The 26,260-nt window shown below is 41.9% G+C and overlaps 1 protein-coding gene across 2 annotated transcripts in view; it reads left to right on the top strand.

Annotated features, from left to right (window-relative positions):
- Nucleotides 1–26,260, top strand: part of USP48 (ubiquitin specific peptidase 48) — a 170,461-nt gene that overhangs the window by 111,023 nt on the left and 33,178 nt on the right. For both annotated transcript variants that reach the window (XM_030222113.1, XM_030222115.1), the window contains exons 16-20: nt 2,955–3,079; nt 5,702–5,824; nt 7,243–7,304; nt 15,540–15,650; nt 22,271–22,401. In XM_030222113.1, the coding sequence (XP_030077973.1) occupies nt 2,955–3,079; nt 5,702–5,824; nt 7,243–7,304; nt 15,540–15,650; nt 22,271–22,401 (552 nt within the window). The remainder of the gene's footprint in view (nt 1–2,954; nt 3,080–5,701; nt 5,825–7,242; nt 7,305–15,539; nt 15,651–22,270; nt 22,402–26,260) is intronic.

Below are 26,260 nucleotides of genomic sequence, written 5' to 3' on the forward strand. Positions count from 1 at the left end.
TCAGTTGCACACATTGGACTGCAAGAGAGCATTGGCCTTCTATCTGGAGCGGACACAGCTCAACAGACAGTCCGCCCAATTGTTTATTTCTTTCGACCCTAACAGGCTAGGGGTCGCTGTCGGGAAACGCACCATCTCCAATTGGCTAGCAGATTGCATTTCCTTCACTTACGCCCAGGCTGGGCTGACTCTTGAGGGTCATGTCACGGCTCATAGTGTCAGAGCCATGGCAGCGTCGGTGGCCCACTTGAAGTCAGCCACTATTGAAGAGATCTGCAAGGCTGCGACGTGGTCATCTGTCCACACATTCACATCTCATTACTGCCTCCAGCAGGATACCCGACGCGACAGTCGGTTCGGGCAGTCGGTGCTGCAGAATCTGTTTGGGGTGTAAATCCAACTCCACCCTCCAGGACCCGAATTTATTCTGGTCAGGCTGCACTCTCAGTTAGTTGTTCTTCGTAGGTCAATTTCTGTTGTACCCTCGCCGTTGCGAGGTTCAATTGACCTGGGTTATTGTTTTGAGTGAGCCTGAGAGCTAGGGATACCCCAGTCGTGAGAACAAGCAGCCTGCTTGTCCTCGGAGAAAGGGTATGATACATACCTGTAGCAGTTGTTCTCCGAGGACAGCAGGCTGATTGTTCTCACCTACCCTCCCTCCTCCCCTTTGGAGTTGTGTGTTTCATCTTTTGCTAGTTATTCAACTGGCGGGAGCGGTCGCGCACGGGCGGGAAGACGGCCGCGCATGCGCGGTGGGCGTGCCCTGCGTGCCGACCGTCCCGCGAAGCTTTTTTCCGGTTGGTGGGGGCTGCCGCGGACGTCACCCAGTCGTGAGAACAATCAGCCTGCTGTCCTCGGAGAACAACTGCTACAGGTATGTATCATACCCTATATAGAATAAGAACTACAAATAATATGTTTTCTGAACAAAAATGACTTAAGAAGAACAAACATTTTGTATAGTGACGTGTGCATGATGTATGCTTCCAGTTTTAATGATGGGCTCTTCAGATGGTGATCACCAAATTTTCTCTCCTGTGTCCCAAACCACCCCTCCTACTGAGCTGGCGGGAATGCCCAGCCCACCCATAGTAACACCACTGCTTTAATATGTGATATTTTAGTTTACTAGTCAAGAGTGAAATGAGTACATTATTTGCCTGACATAAGAGGGAAAGTGACATGTGGGAATTCTTTCAATAACACAAAAATACTAAGAAAAAGCTGGTGCATGATTAGGCTTACAAGTGCCTCAAATGTGAATGCAGTGTGCTCATTGTGGGGAGGGAAAAACCCAACCAGTCTAGGAAACACACAGATCGTTTCCATAAAGCAGAAGCTGAAATCTTACAATTGTTAAGGTGAGTGGTCAATAAAGCAAAATACCTAGAGGGTAAGTAAGTAGAAGGTTGCTAGGCTGTGTGTCCCTGTATAAGTCGTTGGTGAGGCATCACCTGGAGTATTGTGTTGAGTTCTGGAGGCTGTATCTTGCTAAGGATGTAAAAAGAATTGAAGCGGTGCAAAGAAAAGCTACGAGAATGGTACGGGATTTGCGTTACAAGACGTATGAGGAGAGACTTGCTGACCTGAACATGTATACCCTGGAGGAAAGGAGAAATGGGTGATATGATACAGACGTTCAAATATCTGAAAAGTATTAATCCGCAAACGAACCTTTTCCGGAGATGGGAAGGAGGTAGAACTAGAGGGCACGATACGAGATTGAAGGGGGGGCAGACTCAAGAAAAATGTCAGGAAGTATTTTTTCACGGAGAGAGTGGTGGATGCTTAGAATGCTCTCCCGCGGGAGGTGGTGGAGAGGAAAACAGTAACGGAATTCAAACATGCGTGGGATAAACATAAAGGAATCCTGTTCCGAGGGAATGGATCCTCAGAAGCTTAGCTGACATTAGGTGGCAGAGCCGGTGGTGGGAGGCGGGGCTGGTGGTTGGGAGGCGAGGATATTGCTGGGCAGACGTATACGGTCTGTGCCCTAAAAATGACAAATACAAATCAAGGTAAGGTATACACAAAAAGTAGCACAGTTTATCTTGTTGGGCAGACTGAATGGACCATGCAGGTCTTTTTCTGCCGCCGTCATCATCAAACGCGTTGTGATTGGCTCAGAGACTTCCGGGGTCTCTTAGCTGAGTGAAGGACGTCCAAAAACGAAGTGTTTATTATTGTGGGGGAAGGGCGTCCAAAAAGGACGTCTTTTTTGAAGTGGAGTGCTAATAATAACCTGTAAAGTTTAAGGGTGGGATTTGTTGTGGGGTTTTTTTGAGTGAAGAACGTCCATAAAGGACGTCCCTGACAAGCACTTGGGCGTTGTTTCGGGTGAAGGATGTCCCTTATGAGCACTTGGATGCCCCCCCCCCCCCCCCCCCCCGATTTTTTTTTGTTACATTTATTGAAGTTTTCAATCCCGCGCAGCCCCAACGAGAGGTACAGACCTCTCGTTAGATTTTCCAGCGTTAAGGCAATTGGAAAACGGTAGTGCATCTCATTACAATAGGATTTCTACACAATTTGCTCATCTGCATTCCGTTTTCGTTAGCTGCTACCGTCATCGGAAAATGGCTCGGAGAAGCCTTTAGTGCATGCCAGGGTAATCTACTGGCTCGTTAATGGCTCGTTAGGTTTAGTGCATCTGGCCCGGAGTGAGTACATGAGGCAGTGTACTTTGGTAGTTCTATTTCTGACGTAGAGAAGAAAGGACTGCAAATGTAATGCTTTGTGATCTGAATAAAGAATTCAAGGACATTGGCAAAATGCTCACGGAGTTATTTGATCCTAATAATGCAAAGCATTAAGTCTCTGATAGACTCTAAGGTATTTAGGAAAGAATGTTTAAGTTGTTACACAGTTCTAAAGTGATACATAGTTCTTTGTAAAGAAACAAGTTAATGTAGTTGGGTCTTGAAAGCAACTCATTTCAATTCTCTCTATACAAGGTGGTCTATGCATATCTGAAAATGAAAGAAGAATTATTTCTGAAGAGGCATGGCAAAAACTAAAAAATTACTTTCCAAAGGCTCCTGAATTCTCTGTTGATCAAGAATCCTGCTCACAGTGCAAGGTATGTAATATTTTGTAAATGTTGTAGTCCTTGGTACAAGTTGATTACATTTAATTCTGGACTTCTGAAGGGCTTTGCCCTTTTCTGTAGCTTGTGCTGCAAATGGTATGTGACAGTATAGAGTTGAGCTGCTGGGACTAACTGCCTCATTTTTTTCCATTTAAGGAAGGATCCCCTTCCTCGATGTACACATGCACATACTTGCACACATATGCTTTTGAAATCTCTTTTGCCAGCCTATATCCTTTTTCGAAGCTCATATCCTTGTTTGGCTAGTTTACGTTTTCATAGAAACATGACGGCAGATAAAGGCCATGTGATCCATCCAGTCTGCCCATCCTCTGTAACCCCTAACTCTTCCTTTTCCTAAGCAATCCTACATGCTTATCCCATGCCTTTTTAAATTCTGGAACAGTCCTTGACTCCACAACTTCCACCGGGAGGCCATTCCATGCCTCCACCACCCTTTCTGTGAAATAATACTTAGATTACTCCTAAGCCTATTCCCTCTTAACTTAGTCATATGCCCCCTCATTTCAGGGCTCTCCTTCATTTGAAAAAGGCATAAATGCCCTTGAGATATTTAAACGTCTCTATTATGTCTCCTCTCTCTCTCCTCTCTTCCAGTGTATACATGTTGAGGTTCATAAACCTGTCACTATAATTTTTGCATTCAAGACTGCTTACTAATTTTGTAGCCGCCCTCTGGACCAACTCCATCCTGTTTATATCTTTCCGTAGGTGCAGTCTCCAGGACTGCACGCAGTACCCCAAATGGGGCCTCACTAGAGACTTATATAATGGCACTATCACCTCCTTTTTCCTGCTGGTCATGCCTCTCTTTATGCACCCAATCATCCTTCTGGCTTTGATCTTCGCTTTTTCTACCTGTTTGGAAGCTTTAAGGTCATCAGACACAGTCACCCCCAAGTACTGCTCTTCCTTCGTACACTGAAGCACTTCACCCCCCCTATACTGTACCGTTTCCTTGGATTCTTGCGACCCAAGTGCATGACCCTGCATTTTTTGGGATTAAACCTTAGTTTTCAAATATCAGTTCATTCCTCCAGCTTCACTAAGTCCTTCCTCATGTCATTCTCGCCCTCCATTGTGTTCACCCTGTTGCAGAGTTTGGTATCATCCGCAAAGAGACAAACCTTACCAGACATCCCTTCCGCAATATCGCTCACAAAGACGTTAAAAAGAGCCGGCCCTAGGACCGATCCCTGTGGTACTCCACTGACGACATCCTTTTCTTCTGAGTAAGCTCCATTTACCACTACCCTCTGTCCCATTCAACAAGTTTTTAACACAATCAGTTACTCTAGGTCCCATACCGATGGCACTTAATTTATTTATCAGTCGCCTGTGTGGAACCGTGAAATCCAAGTATACCACATCAAGCGCCCCTCCCACATCCAACTATTTGGTCACCCTGTCGAAGAAGACAGTCAGATTTGTCTGACATGACCTGCCACTAGTGAAGCCATGCTGCCTCGGGTCCTGCATTCCACTTCAAGAAATCTCACAATCCTCCTCTTTAGAAGTGTTTCCAATAGCTTACTCACCACTGAGGTCAGACTGACAGATCTGTAATTCCCAACCTCCTCCTTACTTCCACTCTTGTGCAAGGGAACCACATCCGCCCTTCTCCAGTCCACCAGGACCACTCCAGTTTCTAAGGAAGCATTGAAGAGGTCTGTCAGCGGAGCCGCCAGAACCTCTCCGAGTTCCTTGAGCACCCTCGGGTGTATCCCATCTGGTCCCATCGCTCTGTCTTTTTTTTTTTAGTTTGGCTAGCTCCTCACGAACACAGTCTTCCGTAAACGGGTCTTGATCTACCATACATGCATCCCCTTTGGCCTTTGTTTTCTGCAGCCGTAGCCCTGGTCTTTCATCCATGAACACAGAGCTAAAATAATTGTTAAGCAGTTCAGCTTTATCCTTTTCATCTTCCACATATTTCTCTCCCTCAGCTTTGAGCCTGACAACACTATTATGGCACTTCCTCTTGTCACTGACGTATCTGAAAAAGGTCTTATCCCACAATTTTACCATATTAGCTATCTTTTCCTCCATTTGCCGCTTCGCTTTCCTGATAGCTTTTCCAGCTTCGCTTCGCGTATTCAGGTATTCTCTCCTTTCTTCATCTTTTTGAGTTGTCTTGTGTGAAGGCTAACCTCTTTACCCTTATCTTTTCAGCTACTTCATTCGAGTACCAGAGTGGCCTTCTTTTCCTCTTACTTTTATGTAATTTTCTGACATAAAGGTTAGTTGCCATTAATATAGCTCCTTTCAGTCTTGTCCATTGCTGTTCTACATCCTTCAGCTGTTACCATCCTACTAACTGTTCCTTGAGAAATTCCCTCTTCTCGGCAAAATTAGTTCCTTTGAAATCCAGGACCTTCAATCTCGAATGAGCCCTTTCTTCTGTTTTAATATTGAACCACACCATTCGATGATGCCAAATAGTCTGCCACCTTGACGTCAGAAACGTTCTCTCCATTTGTAAGCATCAGGCTTCTCTCTTTCAGCTTCTCTCTCCTGAACTGAACTGGAATATAACTTTTAACAGTATATATATCAGTGAACCTTGAAAATCCTTTCTTCCTTATTTCCCAGGTCTTAGAAAAAGAAGGAGAGGAGAATGAAGCCCTAAATAAGATGATGGCAGTTGAACAGAAGACGACACTTCCAAACCTCTTTCAGGAGAAAAACAGACCTTCTGTTACTAACTGGCCTCCGGTATGAAGATCGGGGAGACTTATAGTGAGCTGTTGAAATTTGAGCTAGTAGACTTTTATTTTGTGTTCTTTAATGTTTAGTAAGTGACTCTTCAATACCATATATTATTACAGTGCAGAACCCTAACTGGTTTTGCTCCAGTGCAAAAATTGCACTAGTTTTGTTTTTATAATCATTTTTTTTGAAAAACAGATATTTATTCAGCAATTTGAAACAATATTGGTACATTTTGTTAAACTTACAGATCTGTTCATTAATGTGTATTATAATGGCTATGATAAAATTCTTGAAGCTTTTGTTACAGCAGTCCTTCATACAAAATAAAATTATTTTTCTGCAGAAAAGTAGAGGGATGCAGTCACACTTCCTGATGACATCACAGATGAAGCCTGTGTGCCACACTGCCGCTTGGCCCCTCCCCCCTCCAGTCTTATTTACTATTACTACTACTTAACATTTCTAGAGCGCTACTAGGGTTTCGCAGCGCTGTACAGTTTAACAAAGGACAGTCTCTGCTTGAAGGAGCTTACAATCTATTTTTCGCCAATTTTTATTGATGATTCAACATTGACAATTTTAACCATTAAATATAACATTTTAAGAAGTACATCTTACTCAAATATACATAGCTATAACATTTATCATCAATAATTTTATCATTTTCTCCCTCCCGCCCCTTCACGAATACCATCTTAACCTACTTATTAACTGTTACTCTTGTTGCGTGACAGAAACATTGAAATAAATGTTGTCAACTTCTATCTCATCTCATACAATTTTATTACATCTTTGAACTCCCTCTCTCCCCCTCCCCTTCATCCCATCTCTAATAACTATCTTCTGACGCTTAACACTTTGGGTGACGAAGCAACTTGAGGAGTATAATCTTAAAATGCAGCAGGCAACTGGCGAAGTAGCTAAAATTTCCTATTGGAAGGAACCCGTACCTAACCACCTCTATGTTTGAGAAGATTCGCCCTCTCCCCTTCCCTTAGGCCAGTATCACCATAACAGGTCTTTGTAAGCCACATTGAGCCTGCAAATAGGTGGGAAAATGTGGGATACAAGTGCAATAAATAAAATATCAATAACTCTTTTTGAGCATGAGATCAATAAAGTGTTTTACAGTTTAATGAAGATTGGGATAAGGACAGAATGCACAAATGAAAGTGTCAACAGGCTTAGATTTGGAATAGCGGGTGCTATAAGAGATCCAATAGCTTATTAAATGTCATCCTTCTGATGTCATTCCTGTCTTTCCCTTTGGATGTGTTGCTTTGCAATGTTTTTGTCCTGCTCTTTTTGCTCTTTGGGTATATTAGCATTCTAGCATACTTGACAAAAGTTTTGTGAAAATTTGCAAAAGAAGCCTTTGTTGAAACAAAATCAGATTGTTATAAATCTATTTTTTTTTTCAGGAAACAAATGTACTCTATGTTGTGTCCCAGTTTTTTGTGGAAGAATGGAGAAAGTTCATAAGGTAAATTGATCTCTCTTTTGGTTTATTTTATTAAGGGTTTATTCATACCTGGATGTGGTATTTTGCTCACACTGATGATAAAGCTATGTGGTGTATTACAAATACTTCTTAGTTTAGGGATTTTTTTTTTGTTTGTTTTTTATAATTGACTTGCATTTTGATTGCTTTCATGATGATTCAAAGAGATTGCATTTTTAATAATTTTATTGATGGCGTATGGTATGTACAGCAATGCCATTTTGCTACACCTTACATTTTATAATCTTGCTGCTCATAACAGAAATGCTGCACAGGTTTAATTCCCAAGATTGTAATGTGCACTGCTGACATTCTTTCCCACATTCTCTTAAATATGCTCACCACCCTTGCATTATACTTAACTATTGTGTTACTTGCCCTTGATACCATAGTCTTGAATCTAGCATCTTTCAGTTCGCAAAATGCCATTTTACCTTCAGGACTAAGCTTGAGTAGATTTTTAAAAAGTTTTCCTATTTTCCATATTTCAGTGTGATCCTGGTAACCAAATGCATTTTTTTTGGGATTTGTGCCAGCATGTTTTGCTTAAAGGTAATAGAAAAAAATATCTACTTCCTTAGCATCCCTTCAAACCAGTCCAGAACTGTGGTTTTGTCATCATCTACCTGCAGGTGGAGACGAACTTCTAACTAGTATGAGTCTGGAAACTCCAGAATGGATTTTGGTGTCAACATACGCTAGTCTTGGAAGGCTGAGAGGTTACTGACAGGACAAGGGTAGCACAGAGTCTCAGCAAGAGACATTTTGGTATATCAGTAACTTGGAAGCAAGAGCTATGTGTTTGGTTCTGGAGAGTTTTCTCCCCTAGTTCAAAACAAATCGATTCACCTTATTTCGGATAACGCCACAATGGTTGCTTATGTTAATCGACAAAGTAGCATCAAAAGTCGAGCAGTTGTACCAAGAGCACTGTTTCCTCTAAGCTGAGCAGGAGTCTTCCAGCTGCATTGCTGCCAGTGAGAGGTAGTGCTTCAGTATTGTGTTTTCAGTCTCTAGGAACAGGCAGATTCTCTGGAGTCCTGTAGAGCTTGCCTGTCCCTCACTATTGAAAATGTGATAGTGAAACAGTCCCCCGCCCCCTCAGGACTGTAGGTTGAATTAAATGCAGCCTTCAGAATGTGTTGGCGGTTCACGTAGTGGGAGTAGACAATATTCAAGCAGACTTTCTAAGCAGAAAGACCTTTGAATCTGGGAGAGTGGAGTCTCATGGAACAGTCCTTCAAGATCATTGTACAAAGATGGGGAACCCCAGTAATAGACCTTGTGAGTCAGCAAAAAATGCCTAAGCTCCAAAGTATTTCAGTCAGACACAATTGAAACTCAATGATTGATTGCATTGATGGAGAGGTGGCCTTAGGGGAAGTTACCATATGTGTTTTTCTCCATGGTCTCTTCTGGGTTGAGTCATTCAAAGAATAGAAAGTCAATGGGGACCTCTTGTATTGCTGGCTGCAGATTGGCCAATGAGATTCTGGTACAGAGATCTAATGTGGTTCTGAGTGGGGGACCTGCTGGTACTTTCCCTGACAGAGGATCTCCTTCTCCAAGCTGGACACAACTCAGGTCTCACGGCTTGGCTCTTGGGAGGGTGTGCATGTGGAAGAAAGATGATTTCTCCCAAGTTATAGGTACTCTCAAGGTTGAAGAAGTTTTCCATGTCTTTGTTTTATATCAGTATTTGGGTAGAGTTTGAGAATTGATGTAACGACAGGAATTTGGTGCCTTTGAGAGCTATGATTGTGGATGTTTTGGAACTCTTGTAGGAGGATTTAGTTAAAGGATTATTTCTAAATTCCTTGAAAGCTCAAATAGCAGCTATTTCTCATTATAGAGGGGATAGAGCTGTAGCCTAGTGGTTAGGTCATGGTGCGATTCTCAACTTCTAATTTGGTCTGTTCAGCATAATGCCCAAATTAGTTGAGGTCCGCACCCTGTCGCAGCCAAAGGCGAAACATGGCCCATGTTGGTAACGGGTACATTATAAAAATTATGTTAAGTAGCATTGAACTTATATATGAATTTTTTTTTAAAGAGGATTTGATATTGATAATGAAGCAGTTATAATGTTGATGAATAAATAGTGACCAATGAGGAGGCAGGCAAACTGCGGATATATGGTCGGTGTGAAAAAAGTTGCCAGTGAGGTCTAGAAAACTAGTATATGATATGGAAGTTTGATAATTTTTGATTAGTGTTTGGCATTATATGGTATGTGGAAAATCTGCTGCGACACACATAGATGCTGATAGATTCTTAAGAGGCATGAAGCTGTTGCATCCTTCTAGAAGTCCAGTAGTTTTCCCTTGTGACCTCAGTCTTGTTCTGAATATTTCGGTGGAAGCTCCTTTTGAGCTGCTCAGACACTTTCTTTTGTTCAGCAAAAATGTGAGTTGCAGGGCTTATCCTGCTGTGAGCCCTTTTCACTCTTCTGCCATAAGAAAGTAGTGCTTCATTCAATGCCCTCCTTTCTCCCAAAAGTAGTATCTTGGTTTCATCTCAATCAGTCTGCTGAGCTTCTAGTTTTTAGAGAGCGGTTGAGAGGTTGTGTTGATGAATGTCATCATCTTAGGAGAACCTTATCCTGCTATTTTAAGAAGAATTTCAACATTTAAATAAGCTGTTTGTGGTGTTTGGAGACGAGAAAAAGGTGAAACAGCTTCTAAAGCTGCTATATCAAATTGTACTGAATTCTGTAGTGAATCTCTTCTCTCAACTATACAGTCAGCTTAAACCCAAATATTCCACTATCATAGAAGACTCCAAATCCAAATGTTCTCTTTAATACGATTGATCACAAAATAAGGGAGAACACACATATAGTGAGATGTGATAGAATAAGGGTTCAGTCATTACAGTTTGAGTCCATTCTGTGACCAGCCCTTCTGATATAAACCAAGAGGGGGCTGGGCAGGGGACTGCTCCACACTGCTCGTAATGGGTAAATGCTTAAGAGGTGAAAAATCACCATGAAATGCTAAGGCTTGGGAAATGAGCAGTAGGATTACTGCCTCAACCTGGAGAGATTGTGGCCTCAAGAAGCTGGCCCCTAACAGCTGCTTTTCTTTCCTTCAAGAGAGCTATGCAGGTAGACATGCAGATAGGCATTCAATAGGAGGGGGGAAATGTGTGCCTCCCAGCATGCATAGGACAGCCAAGCAAGCCAAAAACGTTCCATAAGGCACTAGGATCAGAGTACAGGTGATCAGAGAGAGGGCCCCTCACCTATGGACTACACAAATGCAGGAAACTGGTCCATATGGACAGGTTAGTAAATATACAGACATGTAATCTGTTATATAAAGACAGCAACAAGCTGCCCCATGTATTGGAGGCAGAACATTCATTGCTAATATTCTTTGGATCTATCCAGTTTCTGAGATATTTAAGGCACATTCTAATAGAGCTCAGGCTTCTTTTTGGATAGAGCATGCTCTTATTCCTTCACAGGACATTTGCAAAGCTTCTACTTGGTTTTCCTTGCATTCATTTATTAAACCCTGCCTTGTGGTTCTGCAGGCATCTAGGAATGTGGAATTTGGTGTGAGAATTTTACATATTGATCTCACTCATTCCAGCCGTTAATGAGATCTGTTTTGGTACATCCCACGTGTCTGGACTGGTCTGAAGGTGATACTAAGGGAGGAGAAATTGGTTCTTACCTGCTACTTTTCATTTAGTCCCTCTAGACCAGTCCAGAACCCACCTACAATGTTTTCACTATGGTTTCTAGAATTCCTTGAGAAGTTATTTTGTAAGTAGGTAACATAACAAAAGTGTTGCCATACTGGGACAGACCGCAGCTCCATCAAGCCCAGTATCCTGTTTCCGACAGTGGCCAATCAGGTCACAAGTACCTAACAAGATCTCAAAAGAGTAAAACAGATTTTATGCTGTTTATCCTAGAAATAATCAGTGGATTTTCTTGTCCATCTTAATAATGGCTTACGAACTTTTCTTTAGGAAATTATTCAAACCTTTTTTAAACCCTGCTAAGTGAACTGCTTTTACCACATTCTCTGGCAACAAATTCCAGAGTTTAATTACACGTTGAGTGAAGAAATATTTTTTTTCTGATTTGTTTTAAATTTACTACATAGTAGCTTCATGGCGTGCCCCCTAGTCCTAGTATTTTTAGAAAGGGTAAGCAAGCGATTCACAGTTGAGTTTGTCAGTGGAGGAGTGGCCTAGTGGTCAGGGTGGTGGACTTTGGTCCTGGGGAACTGAGTTTGATTCCCACTTCAAGCACAGGCAGCTCCTTGTGACTCTGGGCAAGTCACTTAACCCTCCATTGCCCGAGGTACAAATAAGTACCTGTAAGCCGCATTGAGCCTGCCATGAGTGGGAAAGCACGGGGTACAAATGTAACAAAAAAAAAAATCACTAATTAAAAGAAAATATATAAGCAGTTTACTTAAAATCAATTTAAAAACAGGGATTAGTAGAGAATCTGCAAATGGGGGCCTAGGTTTCAAATTTTAAAAATATGTAAGGGGAGGGAGATAGAATAGGGTTAATTACTCTAAACCACATGAGGAGGGAATGGAACAAGTAGCAAAGTAGACAAGACAAATCAAGTCTCTGACACCTAGGGGTCCACAGTAGGTGATAAAGTGGAAAGCAGATTTGGGTTACGGAAAAGTTTTAGTGAAAAGTCTTAAGTAAGGCTTTAAACCTTATAAACATTTGGCCCTGATTTTCAGCAGTTATTTGTGAACCTCTAAGTGAAAAGGGGGGAAAGGGGGAAAGGGAAATGGGGCTTGATATACAGCCTTTCTGAGGTTTTTGCAACTACATTCAAAGCGGTTTACATATATTCAGATACTTATTTTGTACCAGGGGCAATGGAGGGTTAAGTGACTTGCCCAGAGTCACAAGGAGCTGCAGTGGGAATCGAACTCAGTTCCCCAGGATCAAAGTCCACCTCACTAACCACTAGGCTACTCCTCCTTAAGGTACCAAAAGAGGTATATGTGATTTATTTCTACCACAAGATAGAGGGATATGATCTTCATAATCCTGAAAACCTTCAGCCTTGAGTATGGACTTATTGTGTCTCTAAAAAATGAAAAGTTTATCAATAAAGTAATTAACTCCAGAAATCACATACCCTTGCAGTTTTTAGGCTGTAGAATGTGAAAAACACCAAAGTTGTGGAAAAAATTCCATAGTGACATTCTACTGACCTTATAGTACACAAAACTTTCAAAAATGAAGGTTGCCCAAATTTACCACTCCAAGCTTTTATAACCTTCTTTCTAAATCTAGTCTCATATTCTGCTAATAACAGTTCAAAGTGGATAACAATAATTAGGAGACCAGAACAATCCTCTGGGAAACTGAAATAAAAGCATGATAAACAAGGCAAAAATCATTTAAAAAAATGTATGAATTATTCTGCAAAACAAATGTCTGAAACAGAGAGGTCTTAAAATCAGGTAAGACTGAGATGAGAGAAAAATTCCAGCAAATTCTTTCCAGAGTCTATCAGCCTGAAAAGCTAAAGTTAGTTCAAATAGCTTTAACCGTTTCTTCCCCTTAGAGGAGGGAAATGAAAAGAAAGTCGCATTATTAGTCCGTCTAGCCCTTAGGGATAAAGCAAATTGAAAATGGGCAGACAAATATTTTTGTGCTAGGCCATACATAAGCTTAAAAAGAAAACAGGCCAACTTAAAAAGAACTCTGCTTCAATAGGTAGCCAATGTAATCTCACATAAAGGGATAAGATACTATCAGACTAAAAATTAAGTGTATTGCTGTATTCTATACAGTCTGCAATCTCCTTGTCAGTCCCCTAGTGCAACCCAGATACACATGGTTACAATAATCTAGTTAGGAAAGTAAAATGGTCTGAGTTAGAAGATTCTCTGTTATTTGTAATCCCACTTTTGGTACCTTTTTGCTCAGCAGGTCACATTTATTCTTCTGAGATTTTGTTCTTTTTCCTGGGTTATATTGAGGTGTTGATATGACCCTTTATCTGCATTGTTATTGAAATACTGGCTAGTTGAGCCTTGCACAGGATTCTTGAGCATTTGTCACTAGTTGTTAGTTCTCAGTCTCTACCTGCTGGTAGGAGAAGACAAACCCACACATCTTGACTGGTGTGGAGGGACCAAAGGGAAGAAAATGAGCAGGTAAGAACTAATTTCTCCCTTTAAATACTGTCTAAGCTTTGCAGAGCCGGTGGTGGGAGGTGGGGCTGGTGGTTGGGAGGCGGGGATAGTGCTGGGCAGACTTATACGGTCTGTGCCGGGGATGGTGGTTGGGAGGTAGGGATAGTGCTGGGCAGACTTACACGGTCTGTGCCCTGAAGAGCACAGGTACAAATCAAAGTAGGGTATACACAAAAAGTAGCACATATGAGTTATCTTGTTGGGTAGACTGGATGGACCGTGCAGGTCTTTTTCTGCCGTCATCTACTATGTATATGTTTCTTTATATTTTCAGGGGTTCCAAGTAACTCTTGGTCAGATCAAATCTATCCAACATATCCTGTATATGAAGGAACCACAAAAGCATGTAATAGCTCAATTTTTCAGTATGTTTAATCGCATAAAATGACATTTTGAAAATTGCCTTCCCTCATTTTGTGCAAGTCTGTGCACTGTCTCACAACCCAAGTACTTTTATCTGTGTGGAAAGGGTGGTGGATTTTGATCAAGGGAAGAGAGAAAGTACATGCAAGGATTTCCTTTGGAAGTTGCCAGGTGTATTTTAAACTCTTTTACTGTGCATCTGTTTCAAGCAGGTGTAAAGTCATAGGCATAGTTTGGGGTGGGCATGAGTGGCAGCACCACTCCAAATATTATGGGTACTAATGCTCAGTTGGTCCCCATCTCCCCCCTGCCAATGAGACTCCCTTACCCCTTATCCTTTGCCCCATTTGATGTTCTCTCATTTTTGCTACTACTACTACTAATCATTTATATGCAGGTACTTTATTTGTCCCTAGTGGGTTCACAATCTAAGTTGATTTTTGTACCTGAGGGAATGAAAGAACTGCAGTGGGAATTGAACTCAGTTTGCCAGCTGCACTAACCATTGGGCTATTCCTCCATATGCACATGAAAAACACTTTGTGCTCAAGTTTTCAGCATGTGTGCAGTATAGCATATGTTCACAATAAAGCCAGCAAAAATTGTGTGCTCAGTTGCTAGTCATGTGCACTCCTTTTATGAACTGTGTGCGTAGCTTAGAACACTTCCTCCACTCTCGAAAGTAAGCAAACAGGCAAACTATACCTGGATGCAAAGTTTATGGACACAAATACTTGTGTTCCTTTGTGTCCTGCATCTTTAAATGAAAATAATAAGTGGATATTTCTTTGGTGGTGCAAAGGGAGAGAGGAATGAAGACTTAGGTCATGCATCCTCCTAGGCATGCATGAATAATTAAAGGTGATTTTCAAATTTGTGCTGTATTCTGGCTCAATTCCTTACTGCATTCATTTCCTTAGTTTTTTTCCCCCCAATATCTTTATCATATTTCTGTTTTCATTGTTTTATGGGTCTTATCGCTTTTTCATTTTTCATCTTCCCTGTTTTGGGGTTTTGTCAGGTATCTGACTTAAAATGGGTGGCATTTTTAGTTTTTATGAAAATACACTGCTCTTGCTGTTCAGTTACATTATTTATACACGTTTGTCAAGACCAACAAAACAAAATTGATGTCATTGCTATAGAAGAAAATGTTGCATAATTTTGATATGTTTTTAGGATACTTCTCTAATTGTTGCATATAGTTTGTTGATGTGTTTAGTATTTGGGGGCAATTTTCAAACTGTTCATATTGGGTCAAAGGTGATATATGCTACTTACCCATGGGCTTTGTATCAGTTTTTAAAGTGAAAGTACGCTCATTTCACTTTGAAACTTGCCATATGTACAACATGTGCATAGTTCCTTGCACCCACTTTTTCTGCGCATGTAGATTTTTGCAGCAAAAGTATGTGTGTAGAGTTGAAAATGAAGTCCGTGTGTACATTTTTGCTCCCCTGTGCTAAACTTGCCTCTGAGAATGCGCCCTCTCAATGCAGCTAAAAGTACACACTGTGAAGAACATGTGGACTTTCAGCCACATTGAAGGAAGAACGTTTGATATAGTGCTTTCAAATGTCCTGTCCATCTACCTTTTATTTTGATTTCAGTAGAACCTGTGATTGTTATGTATCTTTATTTTCCTGTCCATTTTGAGTAGGAGACCTACAAAATGCAGCCCTGTATCATCCATAGGGAACAGCGCACTTCTGTGCCCACATGAGGGCCTGATGTTTGATTTCGCTATAATGACCAAGGAAGATTCTAAACTGTGAGTTACTCCTACCTACTTGCTTACTGTTTATATTTTCTTACTTAAAAGTGAGAACTACTGTTGGGTAACAGCCCTGGATGAGAGGTGCAGTGCCAGAACTGCACAGCTTGTGACAATATTACTATCTTATATGGGTTGTTCAAACTTTGTATTTTCTGCCACTGTAGAGGTGAAGTTGTTTAATGCAGTTCTGTAATGAAACATAGCCTATACCTTACAGTTTCCCTGCCATCTCAACTACTAGCAAATTGCCAAGGTTCTACTTTTTTCAAAGGGCAGGTAGTTTTTCTGTCTGGTATCTGAAGGCATCATTTCCAGAATTGAGTAAAGGCTACAGAAACCATGCTCAAATTTGTGCCTTTTTGACTCTTAAGGACCTTTCTGAGTAGACCTAAGTCTGTAGGCATATGCATGTGCACCTTATCCCTCAAATGTATTTATTTATTTATTTGTTACATTTGTATTCCACATTTTCCCACCTATTTGCAGGCTCAATGTGGCTTACATAGTACCGTAAAGGCATTCGCCAAGTCTGGTAGGGAACAAATACAATTAGTTGTTAGGCTGGAATAGGGAAGATAAGATTCAGGCACATAGGGTTAAAGATAGGGAGGGTTTGATAATGTCCAATGTGATCTTTGGTATTGATGTGTTGCGGAGTTGAAGCATTTATGTTGGGTCAGTCAGGTATGCCTTTCCGAACAGGTGAGTCTTTAGCGATTTTCTGAATTTTAGGTGGTCGTAGACTGTTTTCACAGCTTGTGACAGTGCGTTCCACAGTCGTGTAATTGTAGGAGAAGTTGGACGCATGGGTTTCTTGTATTTAAGTCCTTTGCAATTTGGGTAGTGGAGATTCAGGTAAGTCCATGATGAACTGGTTCTATTTCTGGTTGGGAGATCAATCAGGTCAATCATGTAACCTGGGACTTCACAGTAGATAATCTTGTGGACCAGGGTGCAGATTTTGAAGGTGATGCTTACTCTGATCGGAAGCCAGTCCAGTTTTTCACGGAGTGGTGTGGCACTTTGGAATCATATTTTACCAAATATCAACCTGGCTGCTGTGTTTTGGTCTGTCTGGAGTTTCTTTGTGAGTTGTTCTTTACATCCCACATAGATTCCATTGCAGTAGTCAACGTGGCTTAGTACCATTGATTGATTTAGTTTAAGGAATATTTCCCTCTGGAAGAAAGGTTTTATACGTTTGAGTTTCCACATTGAGTTGACTTGGGTCTCAAGTGTAAGATTGCGATCAATTGTAACACCTAGTATGTTGAGACTATCTGAAATGGGAATGGTATGATCTGAAGTGATTAAGGTTGTGGGTGGCTTACATGGTACCGCAACGACGTTCACCAGTTGCGGTATGAACAAATACAGGTGTTATTGTGGTAAAGTTAGGGAGGGGGGATGAGGATTAAGGTATGTCCATTGCAGTCTTTGGTTTTGCAGTGTCGCAGGAACTTATGTTTTTATGTTGGGTCGGTGGGTTTGCCTTTTTGAACAGGTTTGTTGTTAGTTCTTTCTGGAAACTTAGGTGGTCATTCAGAACAGACCTGTAGCAGTTAGCAACCAGTGTAACTCTCAGTACTGGATAGAGAAACATCACGGGCAGTTAACTGTTATTCCTAGCAACAGTGTTATATGCCACTTGTAGTTTATAAGTCTTCCAGTTCAACATTCAAGCTATTAAAATAATCAAGTGGAGAAATGGCAAGGGTCTGAAGTACAGACTTCCTTGCCTTTAAATCCAGAAAACAGCACACAACTCTGAATCTAGTGCAATATATGCAGTGCTTTTTTTGTGCCGGTACGCAACGGTACGGCGTACCGGCACCTTTTTTTTTTTGCTCCCCCCGCCCCGTGAGTCCATGTCCCGCACGCAGTGCCGGCCCCCATTTCCGGCCGCTGCTGCTTCTCCTGTTGAGCAGCAGCGGCCGCTACACAAAGAAAAAGATTTTTTTAAAAATTGAAATCTGGCTGAAACGCGGCACCCCGGCACTGTAGACAGCCATTAGGCATTGGCTGTTGCCCCGCAACTGCTCCTCCTCTTGCCTCTACGTCACTGCGCTCCTCCGGGGTCTTCCTCCAGGGGCAGTGACGTAGAGGCAAGAGGAGGAGCGGTTGCGGGGCAACAGCCAATGCCTAATGGCTGTCTACAGTGCCGGGGTGCCGCGTTTCAGCCAGGTTTCAATTTTTTTTCAATCTTCTTTTTCTTTGTGTAGCGGCCGCTGCTGCTCAACAACAGGAGAAGCAGCAGCGGCCGGAAATAGGGGCTGGTGCCGCGTGCGTCGCGTCTTCGCGCCGTTCGCGTCAAACTTGGCAGGGAGAGGGAATCCAACAGAGGGAAGGATTGGGGAGAGAGAGAAAGAGGGAAACCAACAGAGGGAAGGATTTGGGAGAGAGAGGGAAGGATTGGGGAGAGAGAGAAAGAGGGAAAACAACAGAGGGAAGGATTTGGGAGAGAGAGGGAAAACAACAGAGGGAAGGATTGGGGAGAGAGAGAAAGAGGGAAAACAACAGAGGGAAGGATTGGTGAAAGAGGGAAACCAACAGAGGGAAGGATTGGGGGGAGAGAGAGAAAGAGGGAAACCAACAGAGGGAAGGATTGGGGAGAGAGAGAAAGAGGGAAAACAACAGAGGGAAGGATTGGGGAGAGAGAGGGAAAACAACAGAGGGAAGGATTGGGGAGAGAGAGGGAAAACAATAGAGGGAAGGATTGGGGAGAGAGAGGGAAAACAACAGAGGGAAGGATTGGGGAGAGAGAGAAAGAGGGAAAACAACAGAGGGAAGGATTGGGGAGCGAGAGAAAGAGGGAAACCAACAGAGGGAAGGATTTGGGAGAGAGAGGGAAAACAACAGAGGGAAGGATTGGGGGAGAGAGAGAAAGAGGGAAACCAACAGAGGGAAGGATTGGGGGAGAGAGAGAAAGAGGGAAACCAACAGAGGGAAGGATTGGGGAGAGAGGGAAACCAACAGAGGGAAGGATTGGAGAAAGAGGGAAAACAACAGAGGGAAGGATTGGGGAGAGAGAGGGAAAACAACAGAGGGAAGGATTGGGGAGAGAGAGAAAGGGAAAACAACAGGGAAGGATTGGGGAGAGAGAGGGAAAAACAGATGGAAGGATGGGGAGAGAGAGGGAAAAAACAGATGGAAGGATTGGGGAGAGAGGGAAAAACATGGAAGGATTGGGGAAAGAGAGAGGGAAAACAGATGGAAGGATGGGGAGAGAGAGGGGGAAAACAGATGGAAGGATGGGGAGAGAGAGAGGGAAGATGCTGGATGGAAGAATGCAGAAAGAAATAGGGGAGACACTGGAAGGATGGGGAGAGAAAGCAGAGCTGCTGGATGGAAAAGGGGAATAGAGGAAGGGGCATGGGGAGAACAAGGGTGAGGAAAAGATGAAAAGCCACAGGTAGATGAAGGACATTAAAGAATGGATAGTAAGAATGAATTAAATCTGGACAGAGAGAGAGCCTGAAAAATATTGAAGAAAGAAAAGAAAAAGGAGACAAAAATGACAAATGGCACAGAAGAGTTAAGCGAAAAGAAAAGAAAGCAGAATCACAGACTGGGACCAATATGGAAAGAAAAACAGTCACCAGACAACAAAGGTAGAAAAAAATCATTTTATTTTCATTTTAGTGTTTGTAATTATGTCCAATTTGAGAATTTACATTGGCTGTCTTATTTTGCACTGGGTATACTGGAGCTGTAAGAGCTTACAGAGATTATTTATAATGAAAAAAATCACGTTATTTTTTTCTCCTATAGTACTATAATATTTTCAATGATGTCTGTTTATATGCGCCATGGCTGGTATAGGGGGTGTGGTTAATGTGGGTGTGGCTATCATAGGGGTGGAGCCATATGTGGTGACCCACCCATAATGAGTACCGGCACCTTTTTTTCTACAAAAAAAGCACTGAATATATGAAATGATTAAACTGAAAATGAAACGGAAATTTCAAGCAACCATTATACAAACTCCTGCTTTTCTACTATACACAAATTGTCTAGAGCAGTGGTTCTCAATCCAGTCCTCGAGACACGCCCAGGCAATCAGCGGGCTAGCTAGGATTGAATGGCCACTGTAGCACCAGCTCTCCTAATGTAGTTTGGGGGAGGGGTAGGGTTACCATATTTGCGGAGACAAAAAGAGAGGCCACAAAAAAATAAAATGCCGCCCTACCCCCAGCACCATCCCCACCGCACAGTCAGAGTCTATCTCCTAATAAAACCACATTATTATAATTAATACAATTATTAGAAATGATAATTACCCTGTAATGTGCTATTTCCCAGCTTACAGGCTAGAATTTCCAATGATGGGGATATATGCTCAGAAATAAGTTCTAGTTTAAAAAATAATTTATACACAACAGCAATTCCACCTCCTGTCTTTTTGTTCCAAGTTAAATGCTGCACCATACACCTAGAAATGACTTCCTGAGTCAGTAGGTTAAGCTCCATCTCTGGCCATCTTCAAATCTAGGTTAAGCAGTACGAATCTCAGTGGAGAGCGGAACCAGCCACACTCACGTTTTTGGATATTCCTCAAACCATAATCAACAAAGCAAAAAGAAACTATATCTCAAGTTCTCCTCCTTCAAATAAATGGTCACTGCTCTCATATCTTGTCTTTTTTTTTTTTTTTTTTTGCAAACCCTGAAACATTTCTGTCTTGTGTTCCTTTCATTTAATCTCCTTTCACTGCTGCACTTTGTGCAGCACCTCTTCCTTTTGTTGAAAGCTGTGGAAATGTACCACATTATCTTTGCACAGCCTTGGTTTGCGGTGAGCCTTCTCTAGCTTAAATTAGGAGCTGCGGACCTTCCTCCTCCCAATCACAGTCTGATATATTTCCTCCACCACTTCTTTACAGTTCTTATATTTGTCAGACTCTGGTATTCCCGAGAATTCTGCTTCAACGCACAGGCCCCCACTCCAAACTGGAAGTTCTCCAGCTGCTTATGTGTGGTTATGGGGAATACTCCACTAACTCTGATCTGTACTGCTGATCCCTTTTGGGAGCAATTTGAGAGGTATTTATTATTATTTAAATGCTAGCCCTTACAGCTCTGAGTGTGTCCATTTCCTCCAATGACATCACTTCCTCCTCTCTGTACAAGAAATTTTAGCAAACTGTCAGGCATCACTTTTTCAACATAGCCAACAGACCAGGCTTGTGTGTACAAATGTCTTCCTAAAACTGGACAAGATACTTTTAATCTGCTATAGCATTTCAGACTTTTTCTTCCTCCTCCCCCTTGTTCACTTCACTAATTGACTAACCACACTGTCCCTTCCTTGGCCCTCTCTGTAGTAGTTATGTTTTAGTACCAAAGCAGGCAGCAAACACATCACAGTCCACATGGAATTTCCTTCCTTTTTCTCTCTCTCCTTCCTGACTGCCTTCTTTTGGACATGGGTAAAAGTACTTGGATAATTTCTCCAGATTTGAAGAGAACAATAATTTAAAGTTGGTCTTGTACATTTAATTTAATTTTGATACTAACATTTTGCTTAGCTAGTTTACCAGTACAAAGAAACAGCTATGTGAATTGTTCTTCCATTGCCTAGCCTTCGAGTGCTATATTTAAGTAGACCTGATGAAAGCCTCCTGAAAGCTAGTTAAGAGACAAAATAGTCTGGTGGTTAGAGCCAGGATTCAAATCCCAGTTCTGCTCCTTGTGAATCCTACAAGTCATTTTACCCTCCATTGCAAACTTAGATTGTCAGCTCTCTGGACACAGGAAACTGCTTAGTGTACCTGAACGAAACTTGCCTTGCACTACAACCAAAAAGATGTGAACTAAATTTATTTAAAAAAAAAAAAAAAAGAGAGAGAGAAGAGGTTCAATAAAAAGTTATCACTCAAGAATTTTTCTTTACTGACCTTGATTTCCATGCTTATAGAAACATGATGGCAGATAAAGGCCAAATGCCTTATCCCATCCCACAGCATCCACTGTTGTCTCCCTAAAAAAATTACGCTATATATATACGCTACCTGTCCCACACTTTCTTGATTTTGAGTGTATATCTTCATTATGATCTGTGAATGGAATGAGAATAGTCAACCAAATCTGAATAATGCAATATTGTAACATCACTTGTTCAAATGCCTTCTTCCATAATGAAATAAGATTTTACCTTTACTTTTTTTTTTTTCATTTTAAGTAGTAAATGAGTGAAAATTAACCATGCTTTATAAATTCTTACTTGTAGGGCGTTCACTTCTCATCTGTTTCAAAAGCTTTAACATGTAATGTTTTCCTTTACATTTTACAGCAGGCATACTTTTGATATGAGCTAAAATATTAAATCTGTCATTTCAAAGCCAGTTGTGGATGCAGTGAAATATTGAGTACATATAGTTCTGGATATGGACTTGGTGCTCAGCTTTCTTTCAATTAGCCATTTATTTTATGGGTTTCTTAGGTTTAAGTTTGAATGGTCTATAATCTTAAAATAGGCATATAATGAACACCATTCCTTACAAGGGTTTTTAAAATTTTTTTATATCTTTGTCTTTGATACATCACTGTCTGCATTTTACTGTTGATTATTTACCTTTTGCTGTATCATGAAGCATGTGATGTTTCTTTGCACAGTATAGCTCTAATATGGCCCTCGGAGTGGGAGACGATGCAAAAACTGTTTGTTGTGGATCATGCAATCAAAATTGTCAAAACAGAAAATCCTGAAAGCAATGTGGTAAACCCAGTTTATATATCTGAACCAAGTAAGTACTCTTGTTCTCTTTGTATGTATCCATATCCAGTGTGTGTTCTCTCATATGCAGGCAGTATCCTGATTAGATCTCTAGCCAAGGTGGTTTAATATCCTCAGCCAAATTTTGCTTTTGTTATCTGTGTTAGTGGGGAAGCTGAGAGAGAAATTTTTATTCCTGCCTTTTTCAAATAGTTTTTTTTTTTTTTAATTCTGCCTGTGTTTGTCATTGCTAAGAAGAAAGTAGTAGTATGCATAACAGAATTTTGTGTCAGGTAGCTTCCACATAAACAATGTTTTACATATACCCCAACATGTCATCAATATCACCATTCTCAGTGGGTCTGTGGATTAGCATTAGAATCTAAAGACTAACTTCTGGTCCTAAACTAGCCTTTCTTTTACAGTTATATTTATTACAATAAATATTTATATTGTATTAGCACTCAAAGGCCACTCTATTAAATTCATAATATGGTTCTTCCAGCTGCAATTATTTTTATAGATTTCACACTGATGGTCTCACACCATCACAAGAACTTCCTAGGTTTAGAGGTTAGAATCTGTTTGAAATCTACCTAGCAACCAGTCTAATTCGCTTTAATTTAAAGCCCCTCTGACGTAACTTCCTGTTTCCTTGGAGGCGGTCCACAGTAGAGAAAAGGGGCCAAAACTGTCGACAGGGCAGCCTCTGAGGATCGCTGCCACCGGCTTTCAAAAAACAAGAAAGGTAAATTGGTGGAAGGAGGCTGGGGAAGGAAGGGGGGCGATGGCAGACCATGGCAGGGATGGGAGGCGGTGGCAGCAGCAGCTCATTTCTCGCCTTGGTGGGGGGTGGCGGGACGGTGGCTCATTTCTCACTTTAGGGGGGGACGGTGGCGGCTCGAAATTCCAGAATAAATCAAATTACAATGGTCTGATTGAAATATTAGATTCTGTACCAGCAAGGTAGAATGGTCTTCTTAAAAATATGACTGCACAGATGTAAGTTGTGTAAGCTTAAAGTTTTCTTGAACACATTTTTTGTGGTTCCATGGATAATGAACCATACCAGAATACACTCAAAACTTTAGAAACTTTCTCTACTGATAAAAGATTCCCCCTGTCGTAAAGGAATGGTAGCTGGACAAGTTTCCCTGAGAGCAAATAAAGCAAAGATCAGTAAGCATTGCCACAGCCCCTAGCTGCATACCTGTGGAAAAAAGTGGGATATAAATGTGCAAAATAAATAAATAGTTGATTCTAGCAGACTTGAAACAGCATGCTAAAGTATATGCTGTTTGGATAGTCAACGTTTGGTCAAGTTCTTTGAGATTTGCACCTCATGTGACTCTATTCATGTTTGATTTCTCACTATGAAGGTTTTGTCTAAAAAGCACTAATGCCAACTAGTAATGTAAAACCTTTTGGTAAATTGTGGATTTGGGGTTTAGATGAAACTGTTGATTTACTATCAATGATTGGAAACAGAGAAATTACAGATTGATAATTACCTGTTTTTACTGTAAAGGGTAATGGATTTGATATACCGCCTTTCCATTATGTAGCTTCCCACTATTCCAGAACCTGTGGGATAGTTGTGTGTTCATCAATCAGCAGGTGGAGATAGAAAACTGAGCTGAGACATACCTCTCTTGACAACCAGTCCAACTCTCAGTATTTTCTATCTCCAGCAGGTGGATAGACACACTTTTTAGCCTCTGGTTCTGAGTGATATGCTCCTGGTCCAGTTGGTCAGCTCCCCAGTTGAGCTTTGCAAGTGGCTTGAGTCTGCAGAGTCATATCTGAAGGTTTTCAGATCCTTTCTGTGGTACTCCGTGAATTTATTTCTTCTCTTCCTTCGCTTCTCCCCTGTTTCCTTTGAGCTCTCCTTTTCCAGCAGGAGAAGGAAAGAGGTTTTTCTGGATAGCATGGGACAGAGTATCAGTCCTGATTCTTTCTCATCTGTTTTAAGACTTGTGGAGACTCTGAGCTTTGAGGTAGCAGCCGGCAGTGGTAAGTCCAACTAAAGTTTGACTCAGAACCACTTGGATGGTTTCAAGTTCTACTTGGTGCATGGGAGGGTTCCTGACTTACTACTTGGGACACGTTGTGCTGTGCTGGTAGCAGTCGGGGTGAATGGCGAATGCTGCTGAGACGTTAGTGTGTGCAAGTCGGGAATCCTGCGTGACACGGAGGAAATGGTTGACGGCAGCACATCTTCGGATTTAACGCAGCATCCGAATATGCCCGAGGTCTTTGGGCTCTCCATCAGGGCCGGAGAGCACGGGAATGGGCGCCATGTTGTCGGGGCCACCTGCCAGTGAGGAGCAGCCAATGGCTGCTCACGTGCATAGCACAGCCGTCATTTTACAACCTCAAGGCCTGCATTGGGATCTTTGTTTTCTCTGGAGTTTATATTGCTCTTGCACCAGGCCTATTTATGGAAGCAGAGACAGAGTTGCTGCAAGTTGCTTTGGTTTCTCGCCCCACTGCCCCTCCAGCTCCTAAGAGATTTTGTTTAGACCTCCAGGAGTGGGCAGATGAGGCTTCTGCCTCCTTATCTGATATGGCCTTAGTATGTTCAGAGGAGCCATGGTTGAAGGAGCTATTAGAGGAGGGAGAGCTCACTTCTGAGGAAGGGAATGAGCAGAAAGTACTGAGGTTTTATTTATATCATTTATACCCCACAATTTCCCACCATTGGCAGGTGCAGTGTGACTTACAACATTTAGTTAACAAACAGGAAAGTACAATAAATGTAATGTGATACGAGGGGCAGAAAGGTACAGGGTTAAGAGAAAGTAGTTAAGTCCACAAGATCTTTAGAGGAGTTGGAGTCCAGGAATCACAGAGGCAGGACGGGATCTTTAGGGTAAGCTTGCCCAAATAAGTAGGTCTTGAGTAGGTTGTTTCATATAGAGAAGCTCGGTACACTTATTTCTGAGGCGCTGGCAGTGCTTTCCATTGAGGAACTCCCTTTCTGATAACACAATGGGAGGTGGTGGCAACGGACACCAGCAGGTTGGGGTGAGGAGCTCATTACAAGTTCCATCTGGCACAGGGCATCTGGATGTTACAGGAGTCTGTGGTTGATAAATCGCTTGGAGCTAAGGGCACTTCGGAATGCCTTACTTGACTTTGCTCCTTTTCTGATCCTAGTTTTCTCCAACAATACGACAGTGGTGGCTTATATTAACAAGCAAGGCAGGACCCACAGCCATTTGATGGCAGTGGAGGGGCATCATCCCTCATGAGTTGAACAGAGAAAAATCATCATCTTGTTGCAGCTTCCATCACTGGGTCCTTGAATGTAGAGGCAGACTTTCTCAGCAGGTACTCCTTGGACCTGGGAGAATGGGAGCTATCCAACCAGGGTTTCAGCTGGTAGTTGACCAATAGGGTTCTCCACTGCTGGAGTTGATGGTGATAAAAAGGAGTGCCAAAGTGCCCAAGTTCTTCAGCCGTCGAAAAGAACCAGGCTTGATGTAATTGATGCCTATTGCATCCCTGGCTGGAGACGCATCTACTTTTGTATGTCTTGCCTCCTTGGCCCACAGTAGGCCACGTGTCAAAAAGGATCACATTGCATCGGGATCAAATAATTCTTGTGGCCCCGGATTGGCTGCGGAGGCCATGGTAAACTGATTTGACTTTTGTATGGGGGTCCTCTCTGTCTTTCACAGGTGCACTGCCTACTGAAGCAAGGTCCAGCGCTCGTGGAGGATCCATGCCTCTTTGCTCTTACTGCTTGGCCAGTGAAAGGGCTTGGTTGAGGCAAAAAGGATAGTGAGCGTATTATGTTTAAGACAGCATATTTAACATGAAATTATATATGGAATTGTGCCTGCAGTGCTGACTGAATTTGTTTCCATTACTTTACCATCGTTTTA

The sequence above is a fragment of the Microcaecilia unicolor genome, chromosome 13 (genome assembly GCF_901765095.1).
Source record: "Microcaecilia unicolor chromosome 13, aMicUni1.1, whole genome shotgun sequence".
Lineage (NCBI taxonomy): Eukaryota > Metazoa > Chordata > Amphibia > Gymnophiona > Siphonopidae > Microcaecilia > Microcaecilia unicolor.